At 36.8% G+C, this 21,166-nt stretch overlaps 1 protein-coding gene across 1 annotated transcript in view; it reads right to left on the bottom strand.

Moving 5' to 3' along the window:
- CAMKMT (calmodulin-lysine N-methyltransferase) overlaps positions 1 to 21,166 on the bottom strand; it is a 214,784-nt gene that overhangs the window by 189,554 nt on the left and 4,064 nt on the right. Inside the window, exons 2-3 of the mRNA XM_032682717.1 lie at positions 20,831 to 20,997; positions 9,980 to 10,044 (exon numbers count right to left, since the gene is read on the bottom strand). Coding sequence (XP_032538608.1) covers positions 9,980 to 10,044; positions 20,831 to 20,997 — 232 coding nt within the window. The remainder of the gene's footprint in view (positions 1 to 9,979; positions 10,045 to 20,830; positions 20,998 to 21,166) is intronic.

The raw sequence follows: 21,166 nt of genomic DNA, 5'->3' as shown, positions 1-21,166 counted from the left end.
TTATCTCTATCAATTTTTATTTGTCTTAAATTAACTACATTATTGTGCTGTATGTGCTGTTAACAAAACTAAATATTTTAAAATCTATATTATATATGTTGATTGCTATCATAATTACTTTTGCCTGCCAAGAGAAAGGGTGAGGTATTACAGCTTATAGAGGTTAACACGGGAGACATGCAACTGGTTGCTACATTATGCAAACATTTACATTGTAAAGCATTTATCAGTTACACAGAGATTGCAATGAATGAAGTCTCTGCTAAGCAGCTGATCTTGAATATGTATTCAATACTGCTACTGTAATTTAAGTTTTTTTCAATGCTACCTATGACAGCATGTTTTTAATTCTGGAACTGGAAAATTCAATGGAAATGGGAAGGATAAATACTTCTTTTCAACAGGTGCTTTGAAAATAAGGAAAACAATTCAACAAGAATTTTATCTGAGCAAACAATTAGAAGGCATTATTTGCACAGCTTCCAAAAGTTGTCCACCTCCACCTTGATTCATATGATTCTAGTTTCTTAGTGGATACCTGTTTGGTTTTATTTCTTTAAATTATGTTGAATTCAAAGACAGTATATTTTAAAGCACATTTAAAAACTAGTATAGTGATCTCTGTTTTTTAATGCCAAATCTATATGACAATTTTACTCTTGTGTATTTTAATCATTTTGTGGATTCTTCTGCCTTTTTGAAAGCTATACAATTTTAAAAGGCAGCTTAAAAACATTGGAGACAGTTGCCTTTTGCTACTACTACCATTTAAATATAATTACTTTTAAGTCAAGGCTTACAAAGTTGTTCATATTTTAATGCTCAACTTTCATGGTAAGTAAAAAGTCTGCTTCTTCATGAGAAAAGTTACAAAATTCCTCAGGAGTCAGCCTACATATAACAAAGGATAATTTAATTGCTGTATGCATTTGTTTTTAAACATCATAAGTCCTTTAAGTTGGTGGTTATATGTCAGAACTTCTTTAGAAAAAACAGTAAAAACTGTGTTTTACAAAATTTGAATACGGTGACAAATATCTTACCACCAAAAGAAAGAAAAAAAAAAGAAATTGAACACGAGCTTCAGTTTACTAAACTAAAAATAGATGCAAAAACACAGCCCTTGTTATTAATCCACCACTACCATCCTGATAAGATATTTTATGTAAATAGTTGACTTCTGGTTTCAACACTTTCTCACAAATGTACGTTTGAGAGCAATGTCTACTAATCTCAATGGGTAAAGAGAGAAACATTACAGTACATAAATACTGACAATTCACTGCTATTACCAAATAACTACACGAGTCCAATCAAAACCAATCAAAACCCATGCACATAAAAATATTTCCTGAGACAATCTAAGATTAAAACATCTTCCTCTGCTACTTTAACCTAGGAAATAATCATAGAATGGACTCAGATTCACCTGCCAGTAAGCAAGCCTCTCCCACAGATGTGCAGCTGCACACGCCTTCCTCACAGTGAATTTATATTCGTTAGTTTTCAACAGAAAACATAATGCATGATTTTAAAAGCAGATTATGGTTGTGGACAAAATTATCATATTAATTCTTAGCACTAATAAAACCTCCTCTGTTTATCTGGCTAAGCTCATTTTTACCAGTCTTTAACCACACACAAAAAAAAGGAAATATTTTCTACTTTGGGAATGTCCAATTAAATAATAAATGTATCTATAAATTGCCTCAAATTGCCATAATTTAAAAATGAGAACCAAAATACAGCAAAAATAAGGACCCTGTATACAAGCTGATTTCTCCTATTAAGTTTTATTATGAAGATATTCCAGCATTTTTAGCCTGACAGAATTTATACTAAGGTGCTGATTCATAATATGGCTTAAGATTGCACAGTGTTTTAGCTGTGTGAATAGGTAAATTTTATGGAACTAGGTCTGAGTTTATGGTGAGGCACGCTGCTGTTTTCAAATTTTAAATCCACAGTTACTGGCAGCGAGGTTTTTTTCCGACATACTGTCATGAGGGATTACCCAATACATTTAGTAATATTGTTTCTTGCCTTACTGTCCAAAAGGAGCTGCAGGGAGAGAACACACAAAAGCTCTGAGCCCATTCCCTTTGCTAACTCAGGTGTGCTGGCCTCCCCCACTTTCATGAAACTACCTTGTGAGTGTTATAACCATTAGACTCATGTCTGAAACCACATAAATTCTACACAAAATCTGCAGCTGCCACATGGGAGGTTAAACAAACAAAAAAAAAAGTTATACCTTCCATACTTTTTGACAGACACAGTTGAAGCACCTAAATAAAGGAAGGGATTTAAGACTGTGAATGCACCAGGTTAGGAACTGAAACTCCAAAGAGAGAGAGAGTTAATGACACACGGGTCTCACAGTGCCAGCTGTGGTGAATTCCAGGCCATGCCATTATGTGTGTAGAAACACCTCCTTACCTGAAGGAGGACAGATTTTTACTGTCACAGCATCTAAAGTTCAGTTCAGCAGTGCCCAAGTCTCTTTTCTGACACAGCTCTAAGTCCTTCAATTTTGATAACCCAAGTGGGTGGCATTTAAAATGAGAAGGCACTCCTGAAAATATAACACTCCCCAATTTAACAAAGATCTTACAATAAACATACATGTGGGAGAGGTTAGAAGTCAGATCTGCTAGTGGCCCTCTACATACCACCACTGTAAGATGTCTTGGTTCTGCCTCCCATTTCTAACCCGTGAACATCTGTGTAACAAAAAACAGACTTATGAGACTTCCTACCTCTAAAAGGGATCTAATATTTTTTTTCACAGACGGGATATGGTATGGATTAGCCAATACTCAAAGTAGTAGTTTTGTTTGAATACAGTTGTGTGAATTAGTCCTGAATGAAATTGAGCCTTTCACCCTGACATTTTTGAAAGAAGACATGAGTGCACCCATTTAAATATGATTTTTTAAGATGAAATACAGAGCAACTTTTAAAAAGTTCTCTAAAAAAACTTTAAAAAACAACCTGTAAGTTATGCATGACATTTCAGTTGCATTTGTGTGGAGAAAATAAAGAACAAGGACTGTCCTTGCTACCTCTACACTACAGCCCCACATGAGACTATAATAGAATACAGAGAAATGCCCCATCTGACGTGCCAGTCAGATCCCATCAGCAACTTTGTGTGGTATCAAACAGAAGGCAGCTACTCAAGGATGCACTCCAAGCATGGCATTTCTTGAGCAGGTTTTGCATTTCATGCCTGTTCTTTTGTGAAAAGCAGCACTGAAAGCGTGGCTAGAACATAACAAATAAAAGGAATTGTGAGAACAGAAAGAACAATTACAAAGAACACTGCAAGTTCCACCCAAACGGCAACAATCTACTGCACATCAAACTCATTTGAAACTATTTATTTCAATTATGCTCAAATTTGAAATATTTTTAGAGAAAACTCCACAGTGCATGAAAAGACTAAGCTTAATTAATAACACAGCACACTTTATAGGGATGCTTACCATTGTTATCCTGCCCTATCTCAATTAAAAAGGTGATTAAGATAAGCTATCTAATGTAAAAGTAAAACTCATGAAATCAATTACAATAATTCATACTCTTCTCCCTCTACCCATCTAATTTAAGGTGTTATACCATATCTTCAAAATTTTAACTAATTTAAATCAAAAGATCCAACTTTAGAATACACTGAATTGTTTCAAAAATACTTCAGGTCAACACTAGTGCATGAAATCAGACTGCCACAAGTACTACACTTAGAAACCTACTTATGCCAACTGATTAAGACAACAGATCTGGATTTCTTCACCTCCCACTTCTCTGAGGTGGTGCCATGATTGAAAGTATAGGCACAAAGATGATGTTTGGAATATGTAGAAGGAAAAACGTTGTCTAGAGGAAACGGATTCCTGATCAGAGTTATGATTCCTCTTTTCAGAACAGAAGATTTCATAGGGAAAAGCCAAATAATCTCAGAAGAGTACTTAAAACAGACAAATCACCGATGTTTCATCAGAGACCAGTTTCATAAGAACAATTCTGATAGCAAGAGTATTTTAAAAGGTGCCTGCTTCTCCCCAAATACTTATTTTCTGCTCTATTCCATATGCTTTATGTTGGTCACATCAATGTGACTACTTGGGATGATGCCACAAACTGAATCTGTGGAGTGAATCGGAGGGGGGGAGGAAGGAAACAGCTGTTTTTTCTTAATCCTGATTATGAAATGTTTTATTTAAAAGGAAGCTGCACAGTGAATAGTAAATCGTAGGTATCATAAATACAATATTTCATTCAAAACAGCATGTACCATTGCTATTTAGACACTCTTCCAGTCAATTTATTTTCTGTTGAAGGTTTTCAAGAGTGTCTGAGGTTCTGACCTGGTAAACAATTTCAAACTGCCACACCTATGGAATGAGAGGAGGCTCAGAAGACAATGAGAGGCAGTTTCTTCAGGTGAGAATACCCACTGAGTCATGGAGAGGGAGGAAGCATATTCAAGTTGGTGTGCCTTTCACCACTGAAAATAAGATGTTTACTCAAAAAAAATGGGGGAAACTTCCACAACAGCACCTGAAAAACACAATCTGTTCCCTTGTTGATTCTAGGTAACGTTACATGAAATACAGGAGCACCTCTGCTGCCACAGAGGAGGCTGTGCTATGATTTTCCCCAGGTAACTTTATGGCATCTATCCCTCCAGGCATAATAATTCAGTAGCTGACATGATCCCTCCATAGAGGAGCTCACCTACCTATGAGTCATGCAGTGAGAGCTCTGAAGAAACAAGTAGCCCTCTAAACACATCCTCATATACTCCTACCAAGAAAGAAGACATCCCTCTCATTCTAGTTATTTGAGAGCAAGGAAGAAAGAAGAAAAAGTTCTTTGTTTTAGAATAGATTTTAAAATATTTTTCTTAAGTAAATTAAGAAAAAAAGTGACGATTACAAGTTTTGAGTAAGCATAATTTTAAAATTAATACAGCCTGCAAAAAAGTGCAAACTAAAAGGAGAATTTTTTTTTCTTTTCTTTTTTTCCCCCCCTTGATACCTGTTTCCAAAAAATGTGATGTGGGCCTGAAATTTAAGAAAACTTCTTCCCTCTTGTTATTTTCATGAAAAGGGAAAAAAACATTCTCCAGTTTCACTGGTTTATTTACTTTGAGCAGAACATATTAAAATTAAAAAAAAATTCCAATAAAAAATTTGTGGCAGAGACTGGAACTTCTAAAGGTAAAATTAGCACAAACAAACCTAGTTCTAAAGATGTTGAGTAGGTGTTTTGTAACAGTAACTATATCCAGACACTATGTTTTCAGGAAACCGTGCAACATTTTCCACCAATAAAACTTAAAAAATAATTAAAAAAAAAAAAATAAGAAAAAAGTGAATACGTAATTCTATTTAAAGCTATACTATTTACAACTACCCCAAAAGGAAAGCTTAAGTGTTTGCAGGATTTACTTGCCTACAGGAACAACAATTTTGGAGTATATGCCTGGGTAGCTCTGTAACTGTAGCACCCTCTGCTGCTCTTTTAGTTCTAAAACATATAACTGCACACTCAACCAAGTAGAAAATAAAATGAATACGTGTTGAACACGTTGTTTCTTGAAAATAGTTACATTATTAACTAATTCTACCTGCAGTTTACAAGAAAATGTTTTGTTATTACATATAGTGTATTTGCAATTTTATACTACTTGAGCATTCTGGACTATCCTGTTTCTGTGCTAACATCAGGTAGATACTAGATGAAAATCCCAAAACATGCTGTATTTCATTTCTTAAAATTCTCCTTTACATACTCTGTAGCTTGAGTAGGCTGGTGGCAATTAGTAAAGAGGTTTATATTTTGGACCTTGATCATTTCACTTAATTTAAATGTATACATAATTTAAAATTATTACTTCAGGGACATAGTCATACAAGCACTTCAGTCATAACTGCTTTCTCCCACTTGGAAAGGCAATGGAAGGTGATAATCTCAAAAGCTCATCCTTGTAGACTTTTCCTTAATTTTTGGACAGTTTCTTCTGCAAGAATGAATGTGGCATGTGGCTCCAGGGGCCAACTCATGCTGTCTCACAACACCACCACTGAACCTTCGGCCTGGGATGCATCATTTCTTTTAAAGGACTATCTCAGGACTAGAGATGGTGTCAGGATGTACCATCTTTTTAACAGATGGCATATTGTTGTCTAAAATGAACAGACTGATCCTTTCCTTCATTCCAGTCCTCTTTTCCCTGCCTCCTGTTTTTGCATAGAATTAAAGCTGAATGAAGTGCATTTAGCATTGCATCCTGTCTGTGTGGAGAATTCATTTAGAGGTTTCATGTGGAAACCACTCTCTCATAAACAGGAGAAGAACAGGAGAGGAAAGAAATTTCACATTTTTCTGGGAGAGTGAAAGCTAATTGCAATTTATAGTGTGAGTTTTCATGTACAGTAGCAATCCTACAGTGAAAATGCAAAATCTTTTTGAAAAGGACAGAACACAAGTGTACATACCAAGTTTGAACGAGACATTGTACAGAGGCAATTTTCAGAGTTAACACTTGGGACCCTGCAATACACCATTTAGAGCTACTGCAGCTGTCTCCACTTTTGTCCTGAAGTCTTACTGGTATAAGGCAGTGCCTTTGGAAGCAGTCATGAGTATTCCTCAAAAGCTGCTTATTGATATTTTATATAATGCTGCCAGCTAGTGGCACATCTTGTACTGAGTTGATACCTACTGGGAGTATAGGAATAGTGGTATTAACTAGAGTCTGCTCTACCACTTTTCTTTTGATGGTGTATGGTGATGTGGCTGTTAAAGACAATAAGAAGAGAGATCAAAATGTGAAACAGAAAGAGCATAGAAATGCTCCGTGAAAGAGCTTGTTTTAACAGAAAATACTTACTAGAAGAAACAAAAAAACTTCCCCTAAAACCACACAAACCTTGTTGTTTGAAGCAAATTATTATGTTTTAAAAGGATATAATATGCAATGTGTTTCAGTTTTTACAACATCTAATCTGTTTAATACACAATTATTTCATAATCTAATATTCACTAGCAAAACATTAATCTTGCTGATAAATTTGCTGTATTGCAGCCAAAACAAACACACAGAAAACTAAAATATTTACCTCTTTTCTGACAACTCAGTCCAAATAGTTTTAGTGAAGTTTAGTGCACAGTACATAAATTCTGGCTATGCAGTGTCCCAAAAGAACTGAAGTCTGTAATTTTTCAAGGTGTCCCCTCATAGAGCACACTGCAGTGACAGTATGTTCAATACTGGCTAACTCTGTTAGTATTAGGTATTAGAAGAAACAATCTGATATTGCTAAAGACCATTTTAGAAATATTTGGGGTTTTTTTAGAGTAGGTTATGATTTGATAATACAAACTTCTTATAGAACACTACGGCAGGTCAAAGGAGGTAACCCCCCTATCATTTCCACAACGGATTAACAAAGAGAGTCAGAAAATACACAGGAAAAGGTCGAAGAAAGAGACAATTCAAATCAAGTGACAATGGGAGGCCACAGAAATTCAGTCAGGTATAAGCCAAATAGAGTACCTCAGTAAACACATGGCTGGGGGAACTTTACTATGATGGTGTGACAGACACATAGTTACTCTGGCTTGGACACAGAATATTTATTCCATACAGGTGGTAGCAAAAAAGTATGATTATTACACTCCAAGCTAATACTGCATGCTGCCAGAAGATAACAATTATACCATTACTCTTACAGAGTGTAATCTAGAGTGCATAGTAAAATAGGCATAAATCACCAATATGTAGATCAATACAGATAGACACTTACAGACAAAGACATTTAAAACTGGGGAGGCATGAATCTGGAAATGACTTAGCAAACATTGTATATAATGGCACAGCATGAACCCTCAAAGAAATACTGAATACAAAAGGACAAATGTGAATCTTTGTATATACAAATAAACAGTAAGAAGAACTACAAATGTCACATTACTCCTGTGTTAGCACCGGTTGTGTGCCTATTAGAGTGTAAGTCTTGTTCTACCACCTGCAATCAATACGGAAGTAGCTGAAATACAGGAAAAAGTTAACAGAAGAGCTGACAACACACCTATCAATAGGAAAGCACATGAAAACTTTAGTGGAGTAAATTATTTGTGTTAGCAGGGAAATTTGTGTAGATTGAGCACAATTTAAGCACTCACACAAAAAACAAAGATTGAGAGATCATGTTAACATGTTTCACAGAGTAAGGTACACCGTCCTGATCCACTGTGTGAAGCACTTCTAAACACACATACAAAATATTTTCTCTGCCATTCAAAATAAATACCCAAGTTGTTATCTAATGAACTAATATAACAATATTTTTTCTGGATCCAAAGCCCTATTTAAGGGGTTTTTTCCTAATTATTTCACTGGTTGAGAACAGTTTATGAAAATAACGTAGCTTCTTATAGAATTCTGTCTAGCTTCCTCTCCCAAGAACCTACAACATTAAATCTCTCTAAATGCCTCCCATAATTTAAGCAAAGCATTTTTCTTCCAGATCTTGAATGACTTTAATCTAGATGCTTTTATCATCCAGCTCATTATGCCTACACCTGTAGCTGAAGTCAACCATAATTACAAATGTGAATTTTCTTTCTTAGCCTTAATATTATTAGTTTGGATATTCATATTATCCTTTAGATATAATTTTCATTCAGAAATCAAAAAACAAATTTCTCTTTGGTAACAGATACAAAATATATCTGGAAGTATTTTGTGGCAAGACCACACAATTACCTTCAATGTTCAGAACTGAAGAAAGCTAACAAATTTTAAAAAGAAGAGCATATAGTTTATGACTATTTTTTGCTTTTGAAGACAAAAGCTTATTAAATGAATTGACCTTTTTGCTAATGAAATGCCAATATTTATTGAAACATAGCTTTGGTATACTGACACTGCAGTTTTGAGACGAAACATATATATGAGAACAGTTTCTATATCTTTACTTTGATAAGGAGGAAGAGATATATGCACATTTCTTGCATATCTGACAAACTTTACCAACTTTATTGGTATATTTGAAAACAAAAAAACCAATCAGAAAGATAAGGCAGAATAATCAAATACGAATGATATGTATATAATTATGTAACAGTAATTACTCATCACATCAAAGGTATTTCAATATTATTGCTCAGCTTATTTTCCACAGTCTAACACAATTCTATAATTCAAGTCCATTAGTAGCATAGATAATTTTATTAATAAGTATACTGAAGCAGAGCCATACTGGGTCAGACATTGATGGCCCACTTACAGCTCATCTTGTCTCAGGTTAATGCAGCCAGTAACTGATGCTTAGACAACAGTGAAAGATCAGGACAAACATATCATCCTACTGCCCCATTAATTCTCCTAAGACCCAGCTCTTCCTAAGCCATAAGTGATGTCTTTATATTTAACAGCCACAGTGAATTTTTCTTGCACGATTTTTTTCCCCTTTTGCTTTTTTGAATTCATTTCATGTTTTAGGAACCAAAACATTCTGTGGGGAGCAATTTCACAACTTGACTGTGTGTTTTCTTTCGTGTTTCTGTGATTTGAGTTTGTCCGCTCCAAGCTGGAAGTGCCGTTGTTTGCTTCCCATGTTCTCGCACTGTAGTTCCCCACACAGCTACTGCTGGCCAAAGGCCAACACAAATCAATGGGCTAAACTAATTTTTTGTCCAACCCAGTTGAGCTGCTCTAATGTTCCCACCACAGTCACAGAACCAAAAATAACCTGCACTGGGATGACTTGAGGGTGTACCCACACAAACAACTGTGCTACATAAACCTGTAACATGTAAAATGTTATGGTATCTTTGACCACAGTAACAGAGTTTCTCAGCTAAACTTAAAAATGGTTATTGAAGGCTCATACAGCAATATTTTACATTGATGTATTTAGACTTCTATCAACATAATACTGTATTTAAACAAATAGTGACTTACAGACATTCCCCGTGTTGTCAAAACTTGTAAGAACATCTTTAACATTTAAGAGACCATTGTGAAATCTGGAAGAAAACATAAAAGAAAACATAAATTATGATTTTACCAACATGTAAACAATAATAAAAAAAAAAAAATCTTGTCTCTTCATTCCCTTCTCACCAACTCATTCACAGTGAACTAGCAAACAGGTACTACTGTAGCCACCAGGGGGAAAACAAGAGGACAAACATTAGTTTTCAAAGTCCTATCACTGAAAATCCATGAATCAGGAATGTGTTTCTCAGAAACTAATACCAAGAGGAAAACATTTCCAAGGAGCACCAGATTTTATTTAGTTCTAGAAGTCACATATAGGAAATAAAGAATTTCGGTAAAGCTTTATCAGCAGCTTTATTTCCTTGAAGAGGAAAACCAAAAGACTATTTCTAAGCAGCAGTTGTACACACATTCCTATTTTCTCCCACAAAAGCAAGAACACTTAATTAAATTAATGTGAACAATTAAATTGATTAATGTGTTCAGTGAACTGCATTTTCTCTGGTTTTACATTTGCATAACCCAAGTGAAATAAACATTCAAAACTGGGGATAATAAATTCATGAACTAAATTTTGCACATCAACTGCAAATTTTAGAATACAGTGAGAAAAGCACTGACAACAGCAGAAAGAATATACACAAAATTTAAATAAAAATTTACGTGTTATACATATCAGGCCAGCTGAATTCACACATACACACACAAAGCATCTAACTGAAATGAGCTCATAAACAGGAGCAACAAAATATATGAAAGATGATACAAAAGATTCAACTGGATATTAATGCTATTCTCCCAGCTACATAAAAACAAATCAAAAATACATTCCTTATGTGCAGTGGAAGCTTACAAGACATCTGATGGGTCATGTGGATTTTAAATGCACTTTTTCTTCCTCTTTTTTGCAAGTTTGTTTTCAATCAAATTGGACAATTGATGCACCGTGGCTAGTTCAAGGGAAGTGACAAGAAAGCAGACAGGATCTGTAGTTCTACCAACCACAGAGCTGCCCTTTAAATTCTCCCCTGCTGAATCCTAAGCATCCTACAAACTCTGTAACTGTGCATATGTCTGAGGCATTTAGGGTCTCTCAGACAGCTGTGAATGTCTCATTTCTAAATGAACGTAAGATGGGGGAGGGACATGCTGACAAAGTAAAGAAATACTTTAATCTTTGTTGGCATGTAGACTAGTCTTGGGATAGCATGCTTTGGTTTTGGCTTTTTCCCCCTCAATTTCTTTATGTACAGAGTTCAGATATAAAAGAGATTTATCATGTAGCTCTCCAAATGAAGCAAATAAAGGTAAGGACGAAAAATGTAGTAATCTAGTATCGGTAGTTTAACAGAATGCTATGAATAATTAAAACAGAAGTAAGTGAAGTGTCCTGGTCTAGAAAAGAATACAATTTGTATGCTTCAGGGTCAAAAGGCAGACAAACACAAAAAACAATAGCTTGTGGGGTCCAAGTACAAACACAACACGCTCCAGCCTTTGCCCTCTTGGCCTCTAGAGGCACTTTGCACTGACACCCTTCTCTGGCTCCCTGCAATATTCAAAGTCTCTAACTCTGTCTCAGCAACCTCCTTCTTGCTTTCACAAATATAATTCATGGCAATTACAGAAGTGAGACATAATCTAATGACAAGAAGCATCCAGATTTGTTATGGGGGACATCCTCTTCTCCTCAGTCTTCCAAAAGCCCGCTCCACAGTCATTATGAAATGGGACAGGGTTTGAATTCAACAGCTATGTCCTTTAGTCTGATCAGCTTATGAAACCTGCACTGAACAAAAGAAGGGAGCAAGCCCGATCTAGAATGAGAGGAGTAGCCACTATCTCAACAGTGATTGGATAGCAAATCTGCCCTCATGTACTCCAAAGCTCACATCTCAGGTCCAAACTATATTATCTTTATGGACTATGTTAAAACTACTCCACATTAGTAACAGCTAATCTTCTGGAGTCAATTAGCATGATAGGAAAATATCTCTTGGTATTGGGACTGGCTGAGATGGAATTCACTTCCCCATAGTAGCCCTCACAGTGCTGTGCTTTGCATTGGTAGCTGGAAAGGTGTTGATAACACACCAGCGTTTTGGCTACTGCTGAGCACAGCATCAGCACTAACATTCCTTTCCCAGTTGAGGGCAAGATTCTTGGAGGGGACAAAACCAGGCCAGCTGACCCAAACTAACCAAAGGGATATTCTGTACCATATGACATCAGCTCAGATATAAAAGATAAGGAAAGGAGCAGGAAGAGGGGGCTCTTGTTATTTACATTTGCCTGCTGAGCAACTGCTATGCATGCTGAAGCCCTGCTTCCTGGAAGTACCCAGACATCACTTACTAATGGGAAGTAGAGAATAAACCTTGTTATTCTCCTCTTCACTTTGTGCAAATTTTCTCTTTTGTTTTAGTAAACTGCCCTATCTCAACATACAAATCATTTTCTATCTTATTACCTCTCCCCTGTCCATCTGGGAAGGGGAATGATAGAGTGGCTTGGTGGACACCTGGTGTCCAGCCAAGGTCAACCCACCACACTCTTCCTGCTGATAAAGCTTTAGCCTATTCTAGGCTAAAGAAGAGGCATAGAAATCCACTGGTAACCACTTAACAGTTATGGAACCCAAACAGTGAGGAATTGATCATAAGCTCTCTTGCAAACAAGTTTTAGGACTGCAGGAAGAAACATGCCAGCAGCTGACCTACTTGTGAAAGGAAGAGCTCATGGAAACACACTTCCGAACAGCAATAGCCACATGTTTCTCCACTCGGAGGTCTGTATTTGTAAAGCCTCCAAACTCTGCACCAGCTATTCCCCAACTCTCTTCCATCACAGACCTTACTCGCAGACTAAAAGTTACTTGCACCTGCAGATACAGGTATTCTCTAACTCCAAATTCTGCCGTAAGTACCACGCTACTCAGTCCTGCACCTATAAACCACAGCTTCTAGTTTGGAATCCACTGCTCTAAACACCTTCTCAACAGCTCTGTAACAGCTGCTGCTTCGCTGTCCCATCCCATCAGCTGCTCCTCCATTACCAAGCCCAGACAAAACTGCTGGGATATGACACATCTCCTTTCTATGGCTGCCTGTCATAATCACAGCTTTCCACAGTACCGCTAACAAACTGCCCACAGAGAGTCTGTAAGTGTCATGTGCACTGAATTATGGAAGTCAAGGAAAGGAACCACAGAAGCTTGTAGTTAAACCCCAACCCCAAATTCCCATAAATTTCCATAGGCATTTCAAAAAAACAAAAGAATATTGGTATTCAGTGCTTTGGAATATGTGATGGATGTTGTACAGTTCAAAGAAGTTTAAAGCTGTGACTGCTGAGATCAACAAAGTACTTCAAACAAGCACAGGTAAGCATCATGGAGAAAGTGAACTTCAGGATAGCATAGTTAATCTGATTCACAGTGTTCTTATAAATCTTCAAGGTACAATAGGCAAAAATTTCTATGGCTGAGGGAGTGAGTTATAGAAGACAAATCTAGGAAAGAGAAACTAAATCAACTCATGTTTCTCCTGCTTTGAAACAAAGCAAAATTCCTTACTCTGGACTACACATAAATCCACTTTGGATGTATAAATAAAGTCAGAGAAAGATAGAGAGTGTGTTCAGTCTTTGAAATATATTAATGTTCCTTCCTTGCCAATTCAGGCAACAAAAGTGGCAGACTTTTACATGTATTTAAAAATAGTCATGGACAGTAGAATAAAAAGAGCTTTCAATAGCTCCCTATTAAGGTATGATTTCATCAACCATAATGAAACAAAAGTAAGTTTCTTCTCTTCTTTTATATTATTCTTAACTGAGTAAGGAAAAATAATACAAGTAAATACATGCCTACACAAAACTTTACAAATCTACAAAGACTAAAACAGAATACATTTCCACATAATATGGGGGGAAAAACCAGAACAAAACACAACATACCACCATACACTATTAACCTAGATTCAAACTAAAAGTACAATATTGGTGAAAAATGAAAGACAGAATAATGGTAAAAAAGTTAGTATTAAGGGTCCTTTACAAAAAGGCTTGATGAGTATCACCATTAAATGTCCCAGTGGTCCACTAAGAACCTTAAATTTATCTACAAAGTTTGCTATCTGAACAGATGTTTTTCCTGGGCCAGAGCACAGCAGAACAAGTCAATTCCTCTTTCAATCCAGTTCTAGACTGCAGCTTAATACATTAAGAAACCAAACCAATGCTTCTTTGACTACAAATTCTTGTCACAAATACACACGTCTTGGGCAATATGATGGAACAGTCATAGTTTGATCAGTGAATGAAAGAAATATGTTGCCAAATCACTTTCTATCTCTTTCCTCAATTTCCAACTCCTGTGGCCAAGCCTTTGTGCTGCTAAACCCACACATTGTCCCTTAGCATGCAATAAAAGGAATAGAGCAATTTTATCACATCCACATAAATTGTCCATAAGAAGTAGGCAATATTCCTTGAAATCTGCTTCCCTTCACTTATTTTAGGTCTATTCCTAAAATAGTCATTGGAACTTCAAAATGTTGTTAGCAGAAATATCCAAGAGGAACAGCCAGTGGAACTCAGTCCAAAACCATCTTTTAACATACTACTTGCCACAGACAAATAATGTGCCCCTTATTTCTAAACCAAAGGTCTAGAATCATCTAATAATGTCTTTCATATTTTTATCTAAAGGTTCATTCATATTCAGAATAAAGGCATGACATCTTGCAAAGTACACTTAGCACTCTTTACAAAGATTTAACCCTTCCTGTAAGCTGCTGATATTGTTCTTTTCAGTTCTGCACTTCAGTATTGGAAACAGCAAATGACTGATCAATGGAAAATATTTTAACACAGAAACAACTTATTTCTTCTCTATTTTCTTAAAATGAGCCTACAATTTAAAAGCAAATCCATATCCTGAAATAGAAAATTTGAAGATATTGATTGCTCCTTTTTTAACTCTAATAAAAGAATAATTTTCCTGTCAAAAGGACAGGCGCCATCTCCACAGGGAGACACTGCATCTTTATAATCTATAATCGCTTCAGTGCTAAAACTATTTGTAACAAATTTAAATTTAAAAGCACATTCCCAACTAAGAATAGAAAGATTTAGAAATGTAATATTAAATAAATATTTTTAAATAGCCCTACTTAATATATCTTCCTTTCTCTAAGGAAACACATATTCGACACATGCATAATTTTTTAACAGTAAAGTGAAATACCCCCAAAGTTAAATAGGACTTGAAAAAAGCTAACAAATACACATGAAAGTTGTATGAATAAAAACATATTTTGATGGAGGATCCAGAAGGTCACATAACCCAGTGCCAGCAGGAGATGCCCAGAGCCTGGATAAGGATCAGAGATCAGGAGGAGAGCACATGAAGAGCAGTACAAAGAATTCCAGCCACTCCAGCCAGTAAATCAACTTCACCAGTAGCCCAACTTAAATGCCTCTAGGCAAGAGGCGTGGGAAATAAACCAGAGTTAAAGATGTGTGTGTGTCTGCAGGGCTGTGATCTTACTGGCACCGTGGAGATGTGGTGGGATGGTTTCTAGGAGTGGAGCGTTGGAATGGAAAGATACAGGCTCTAGAGGAAGGGCGGATGGGGAAGATGAGGAGGCAGTGATGCCATCTGTGTCAAGTTGGAGTCCATGGAGCTCCACCTGAGGATGGATGAGGAGCCACCCTCATCCTCCAAGAGCTTATGGTCAGGATTAAAGGGAAGGCAGAGATAGGTGGCATTATACTGGGGGTCTGCGACAGGCTGCCAGGCCAGGAAGACCAAGTAGATGAAGCCCTCTACAGACAGACAGGAGCAACCTCTCATTCACAAGCCCTGGTCCTCATGGGGAATTTCAACCACCTCCATATCTGTTGGAGGGACAACAGAGAGCTCATAAAAAATCCAGGATGTTCCTGAAATGCTTCCTTCTCCAAGAGGAGCCAGCAAGAGAGGTGCTATGCTGGACTTTATTCTCTCCAACAAGGAGGGGCTGGTGGGGAATGTGAATCTCAAGGGAAGCCCTGGTGGGTGTGGCGAAGTTTGAGATCCTTTGGGCAGCAAGAAAGGTGCACAACAAGGTCACTACCCTGGACTTCCGGAGAGCAGACTATCTGGCACTGGGACCAGTGTTGTTTATCTTCTGTGATGGTGACATGAACAGTGGGATCGAGTGCATCCTAAGCAAGTTTGCCAATGACACCAAGCTGTGTGGTGCCATTGACACATTGGAGGGAAGGGATGCCATTCAGTAGATCCTTGACAGGCTTGAGAAGTGGCCCCATGCAAACCTCATGAAGTTCAACAAGGCCAAGTACAAGGTCCTGCACCTGGGCCAGAGCAATCCCAAGCACAAATACAAGTTGGGCAGAAAATGGACTGAGAGCAGCCCTGAGGAGAAGGACTTGGGGGTGTTGATTGACAAGAAGCTCAACATGACCCAGCTGTGGGCACCTGCAGCTCAGAGAGCCAGTATAGTATCCAGGGTTACATCAAAACCAGCATGACCAGCAAGTTGAGGGAGGTGATTCTGCCCCTCTACTTGGCTCTTGTGTGACTCATCCAGCTCTGGGGTCATCAGCATAGTAAAGACATGGACCTGTTGAAGTGAGTCCAGAGGAGGGCCAGTGAGGTGAGCAGAGGGCTGGAGCACCTCTCCAATGAAGACAAGGCTGAGAGAGTTGGCATTGTCCAGCATGGAGAAGAGAAGGCTCCAGGGAGACCTTATAGCAACGTTTCAGTACTTAAACAGGTTACTTTTGACAAGGGCATGTGTGATTGGAGAAGGAGGAATGGCCTTAAGCTGAAAGAGAGGAGGTTTATATTAGATATTGGGAAGAAATTCTTTACTGTGAGGGTGGTGAGGCAGTGGAACAGGTTGCCCAGAGAAGTTGTGGATGCCCCATCCTTGGAAGTGTTCAAGGTCAGGTTGGACAGGGCTCTGAGTAACCTGGTCTAGTGGAAGGTGTCTCTGCCCATGGCTGTAACTAGATGATCTCTAAGGTCCCTTCCAACACAAATAATTCTATGATTCTGTGATGACATCTGTAATGAAAATACCTTTTTCCACATTAAACTCAGAAGAAATTTCACTGAAAAGGAGGTCTATATTTTCACCTGCAGACTAGATTACTTCAGTTTACTCTATCCAACTCTGAATGTGAAACCTGCAAAAAGATACCGGCTTGGACTGAACACATCTACGTTCTCCATGCTAGACTAATATAAACATTCAACCTGATTCTGAGGCTGACTTCCTGACAATTCAGGGATTTATTTTTCAACTAACATTAATTGCAAACAACACTAGAGAGCAATTTCATGTACATAGCCACTCAATTCACAGCAAGACAAAGACTTAGTGTGTAGGAATATCAGATACTGTACAAATCCAAATGAGGAAAGACTAATTGAATGAGATTCTGGATTATAACACAAGAAATTAAATTTTGAAACACCTTTCACTGCTAACAAAACCCTACACTCATCAGACACTCCTTTTGATACCCCAGAGCTACTGTGAAGCTCCTTACTACCTATACAAACTTCAAGACCACTTTCCAACACGTATTATGGGTCTACATTTCATTAAGCACACTAAAGATCACTGTTTAACTAAAAGAGTTCCAGGAATTTCTAAAATGAGTCAATGATATCGTCATTTCAAGGATCTAGTCAAAATGGTATATAAATTCAACTTAAATTTCTGAAGCGAAAATTGCCTTATATTGGTGCTTCTGACTTCCTGCTTTGGAAGATTTGTTTTTAAGAATGGTCCAAAAAATAAACTAGTGACAGAAAAATATGGCACGATCCCAAATGTGGATCCAACCTGAATTTGGCTGGAAAAATAGCAGCTTACTAAAACAACAAAGTTCAGAAAAGCATGCACATGACTGGTAGTTACTCTCAAAGCTTCTATTTGGCTAACAAAGTGGTCTCAAGTCCCTCTGGAGCAGTAATTCCAGCTAGGTCATAGCATATCTGAATATACAATTTGATCAGTTTTGATAGCCCTTGAACTGATATAGCTTGACCTTTATACTCTTTGCCAAAAGCCACTACCAACCTTATGAACTTTCCTAAGTATTTAGTCTTGTCAAGATATTATCTGACAACACTTTTAACATCCAACATATGCAATGAGCTCTTCCAAGAAGATGCTAATACATAAGGAAAACATATGTAGATGATAATTCGAAAGCACTATTGTCAAGATTTTAGAGGGGCCATAGCAATATTTTTTTTCCCCTCACAAAAAGATATATAAATGCTCTCCTGATTTACCTGACTGAAGTTATTGTTAACAATGTGCTCTTGTTAAAATTGTTTCTACTGTTTAATATTATTATAAATAATATTTTGTCAACATAAGGAGGAAAATTAGGGGAAAACTGTCAGATATTCAGAGAACCCTTAAGCTTCCAAGACATGACCAGTTCTCAAAGATCCAAGAACACTTACTCTAAGACTTCTTATCTTCTAGATATGTAAGTTTTCAGCAATAAGAACTGTTGCTCTATTATGTGTGTTAAACTGTTATGCTTATCCCCTTAAATTACTGCTTCTGCAAAAACAGGGAAGAAACCTTATTTAACACAGACTCAAGGTAAAGAGGATTTTGTTGCAGGCTATTTATACTTTTTTCCTGGTAAAATACACAGGGAGTATTTTCTCCTTCCCTTCTTCACCATCCTGCAATATTCTGAAATAATTATTATACTCTATCTATTGCCACTGCCTTAGTATGGAAAAAACATTTTAATATAGAAGAGTAAGTTCTGATCGTTATTCCTAAAACAATCAGTGATTTTCATTTTTCTAGGTCACTGAATATCTTTTGAAAAGGAACAAAATGCAGGAAAACGTAAAATAAAAATTCCCACCAGAAGACAATATTCTTTGCAATATTCAGTTTTTGAAAGGCAATGTGACTCTGCTGCAGCACAGAAACTAAACACTTCCATTGGACAAAATCAGAGGAACACAATAAAAGAAGGCATAAATAAACATGCTTTTTTGCAGTCTACAGTTTGAGCTGTGTCCTATTATCAATGAAGCCACTATTAGGCAAATACACAATACAAAATGAAATGGTGACATAGTAAGTGGTGGAAACAGAAGTACACAACTATCAGTGGCAGAGCAAGACCAGTCTGACATTGCTTTTGCACTGTCAGCACAGGTGAACCCTAGCTCATCTCCTACTTTAAAACTCTAGAACTAATAAATCAACCAAGTGACACCGAGTGTTGTAAACCATGGCAGTGAACTAAGGAGACTGACTGAAGGAGTTCAGGACTGCAGTGCAAAGGATTGCAGCCTTGTTCAGCCCAAATTCTACCTAAACACTGTGCTAAACATTTCCTATCACCAGCGTGTGCCTCTGAAGACCTAAAATCAAGAAAAAAACTTCACAAAGAGATTATGTAGCTTGTGAGCATTTGAATTAGTACACAGCATTCCCTGGCGGTTTAGAGGAGAAGTTTACACATGGAAAAACACTGTACCTACTTCTATTACAAACAATAGTAATTTTCAATGGAAAAGTTATCTCTTGAACCCTTCTAACATCAATAAGTGTAACCTCAGAAAATGGAAAATTAAGACTTTATAAAGCTCTAAACAATTTTGTACTTGACTTTTCATCCAGATGCAAAAATGACCTGCATGTAGTATTGTGGGGTTGGTTTAGTTTGGTTTGTTTTTCTTGTTGTTTCATTTTATAACCTTGCAAAAATGTCACAGTTTAATGATAGCCACTTGTTTGTGTTAAATCTTAGTTTCTATTACTGACTTTAATTTAAAGGTCCCAGGTAAAAAAAAAAAATACACTTTTTGACTCGAGTTCTCCAGAACAGACTCCACTGTGCAGAGAATGCAAATCCCACATTCTCAGAGAGCCACTTAGAGGCTGCAAAACAAGTATCAATTTAGGGGTGCTTAAGTTACTGTTGCAGTGATACCTGTTAAAGCAAAACCTAGCGGTAGATACATACAAAACTGAACAAGGAAAAGAACAAAGCAGGAGAAAAGAAAATAAGAACAACAAAACCCCCAGAAACATAGTAATGAATGGGACTTATAAACAAAGCTACTGGGAATCCATTAACGTTCCTTGAGAGGGTTTTGCAGAGGTGGGAGGACCAGGTTTCTGTGATTTTTTTGTTTGTTTGTGTGTGGATTTTTTTGTTGTTAGTTTCTTTAATACAAATATCTTTGTTTCTTTGACTTGCTCTCATACAAACCAGATTTCTTCATTAGCTATATATTATTTTGTTGGAAGGGGAAGTTTTTATTCTTTCGTTTTGAAAATTGGCTTCCAAATTAACATTGAGTTTTACAAGGACTGTTAAGAAGAAAGCTCAGTAAAATATAGATCATTACCAAAAAGATTTTAGGACTTTACGAATAACATCATTTTCAAGACTACACATAAATGTGCTCATGTTTTTCTACATCCTATTTATATCTGAAGAATGTCAGAACAGAAAGCTATTAAAAATATAAAATAAATGCTCATATTTGCATTTTGGTTTAGCTACAGTCATTAGTATTTTCAGTGAAGTTCTGCCACTTCAGTGAAATGTACCAGAGGAAAAAAAAGAAAAAAAAAAATCAGACAAGCGGCTTACTATAACAAAAAACTAAAAATAACATCTAACAGTTTATTTGTAAACCATGCCCTAGTTATAAAAAGCACTGGAAGAAGGACAAATGAGTTTTATATTTGAGGCCCACTTGAGATCTTAGAAAGTACTTAAAACTCTAACAATGCTTACCTTAAGGACACACTATACTCGGGATAAAAGATGCTTTTATATTGAACCCAGGTCCCAGTTTCCTCTTCCATATTCTGGTCCTCTACTGAAAAGAGATTGAAGGATGCAAACCTTCTTACAGATACTTGTTGGAGATGCACATCTTTCAAGTGCTTTTTCTTCAGAACCTTTGAAATGAGGAACAAGTTAAACGTTAAGAATAAAACTTCAAAGAAAAGAACAAACACAGGCCTCTTTAAGTAAAGAGGCAAACCATAATGGCTATGCTATCAGCTAATAGTTACGAAAAACTACTCCAAGTACGTCAGGCCTGAACAAAATAACAATGGTATTAAT

This window comes from Chiroxiphia lanceolata, chromosome 3, assembly GCF_009829145.1.
Source record: "Chiroxiphia lanceolata isolate bChiLan1 chromosome 3, bChiLan1.pri, whole genome shotgun sequence".
Lineage (NCBI taxonomy): Eukaryota > Metazoa > Chordata > Aves > Passeriformes > Pipridae > Chiroxiphia > Chiroxiphia lanceolata.
This window is presented reverse-complemented; position numbering and strand designations above follow the sequence as displayed.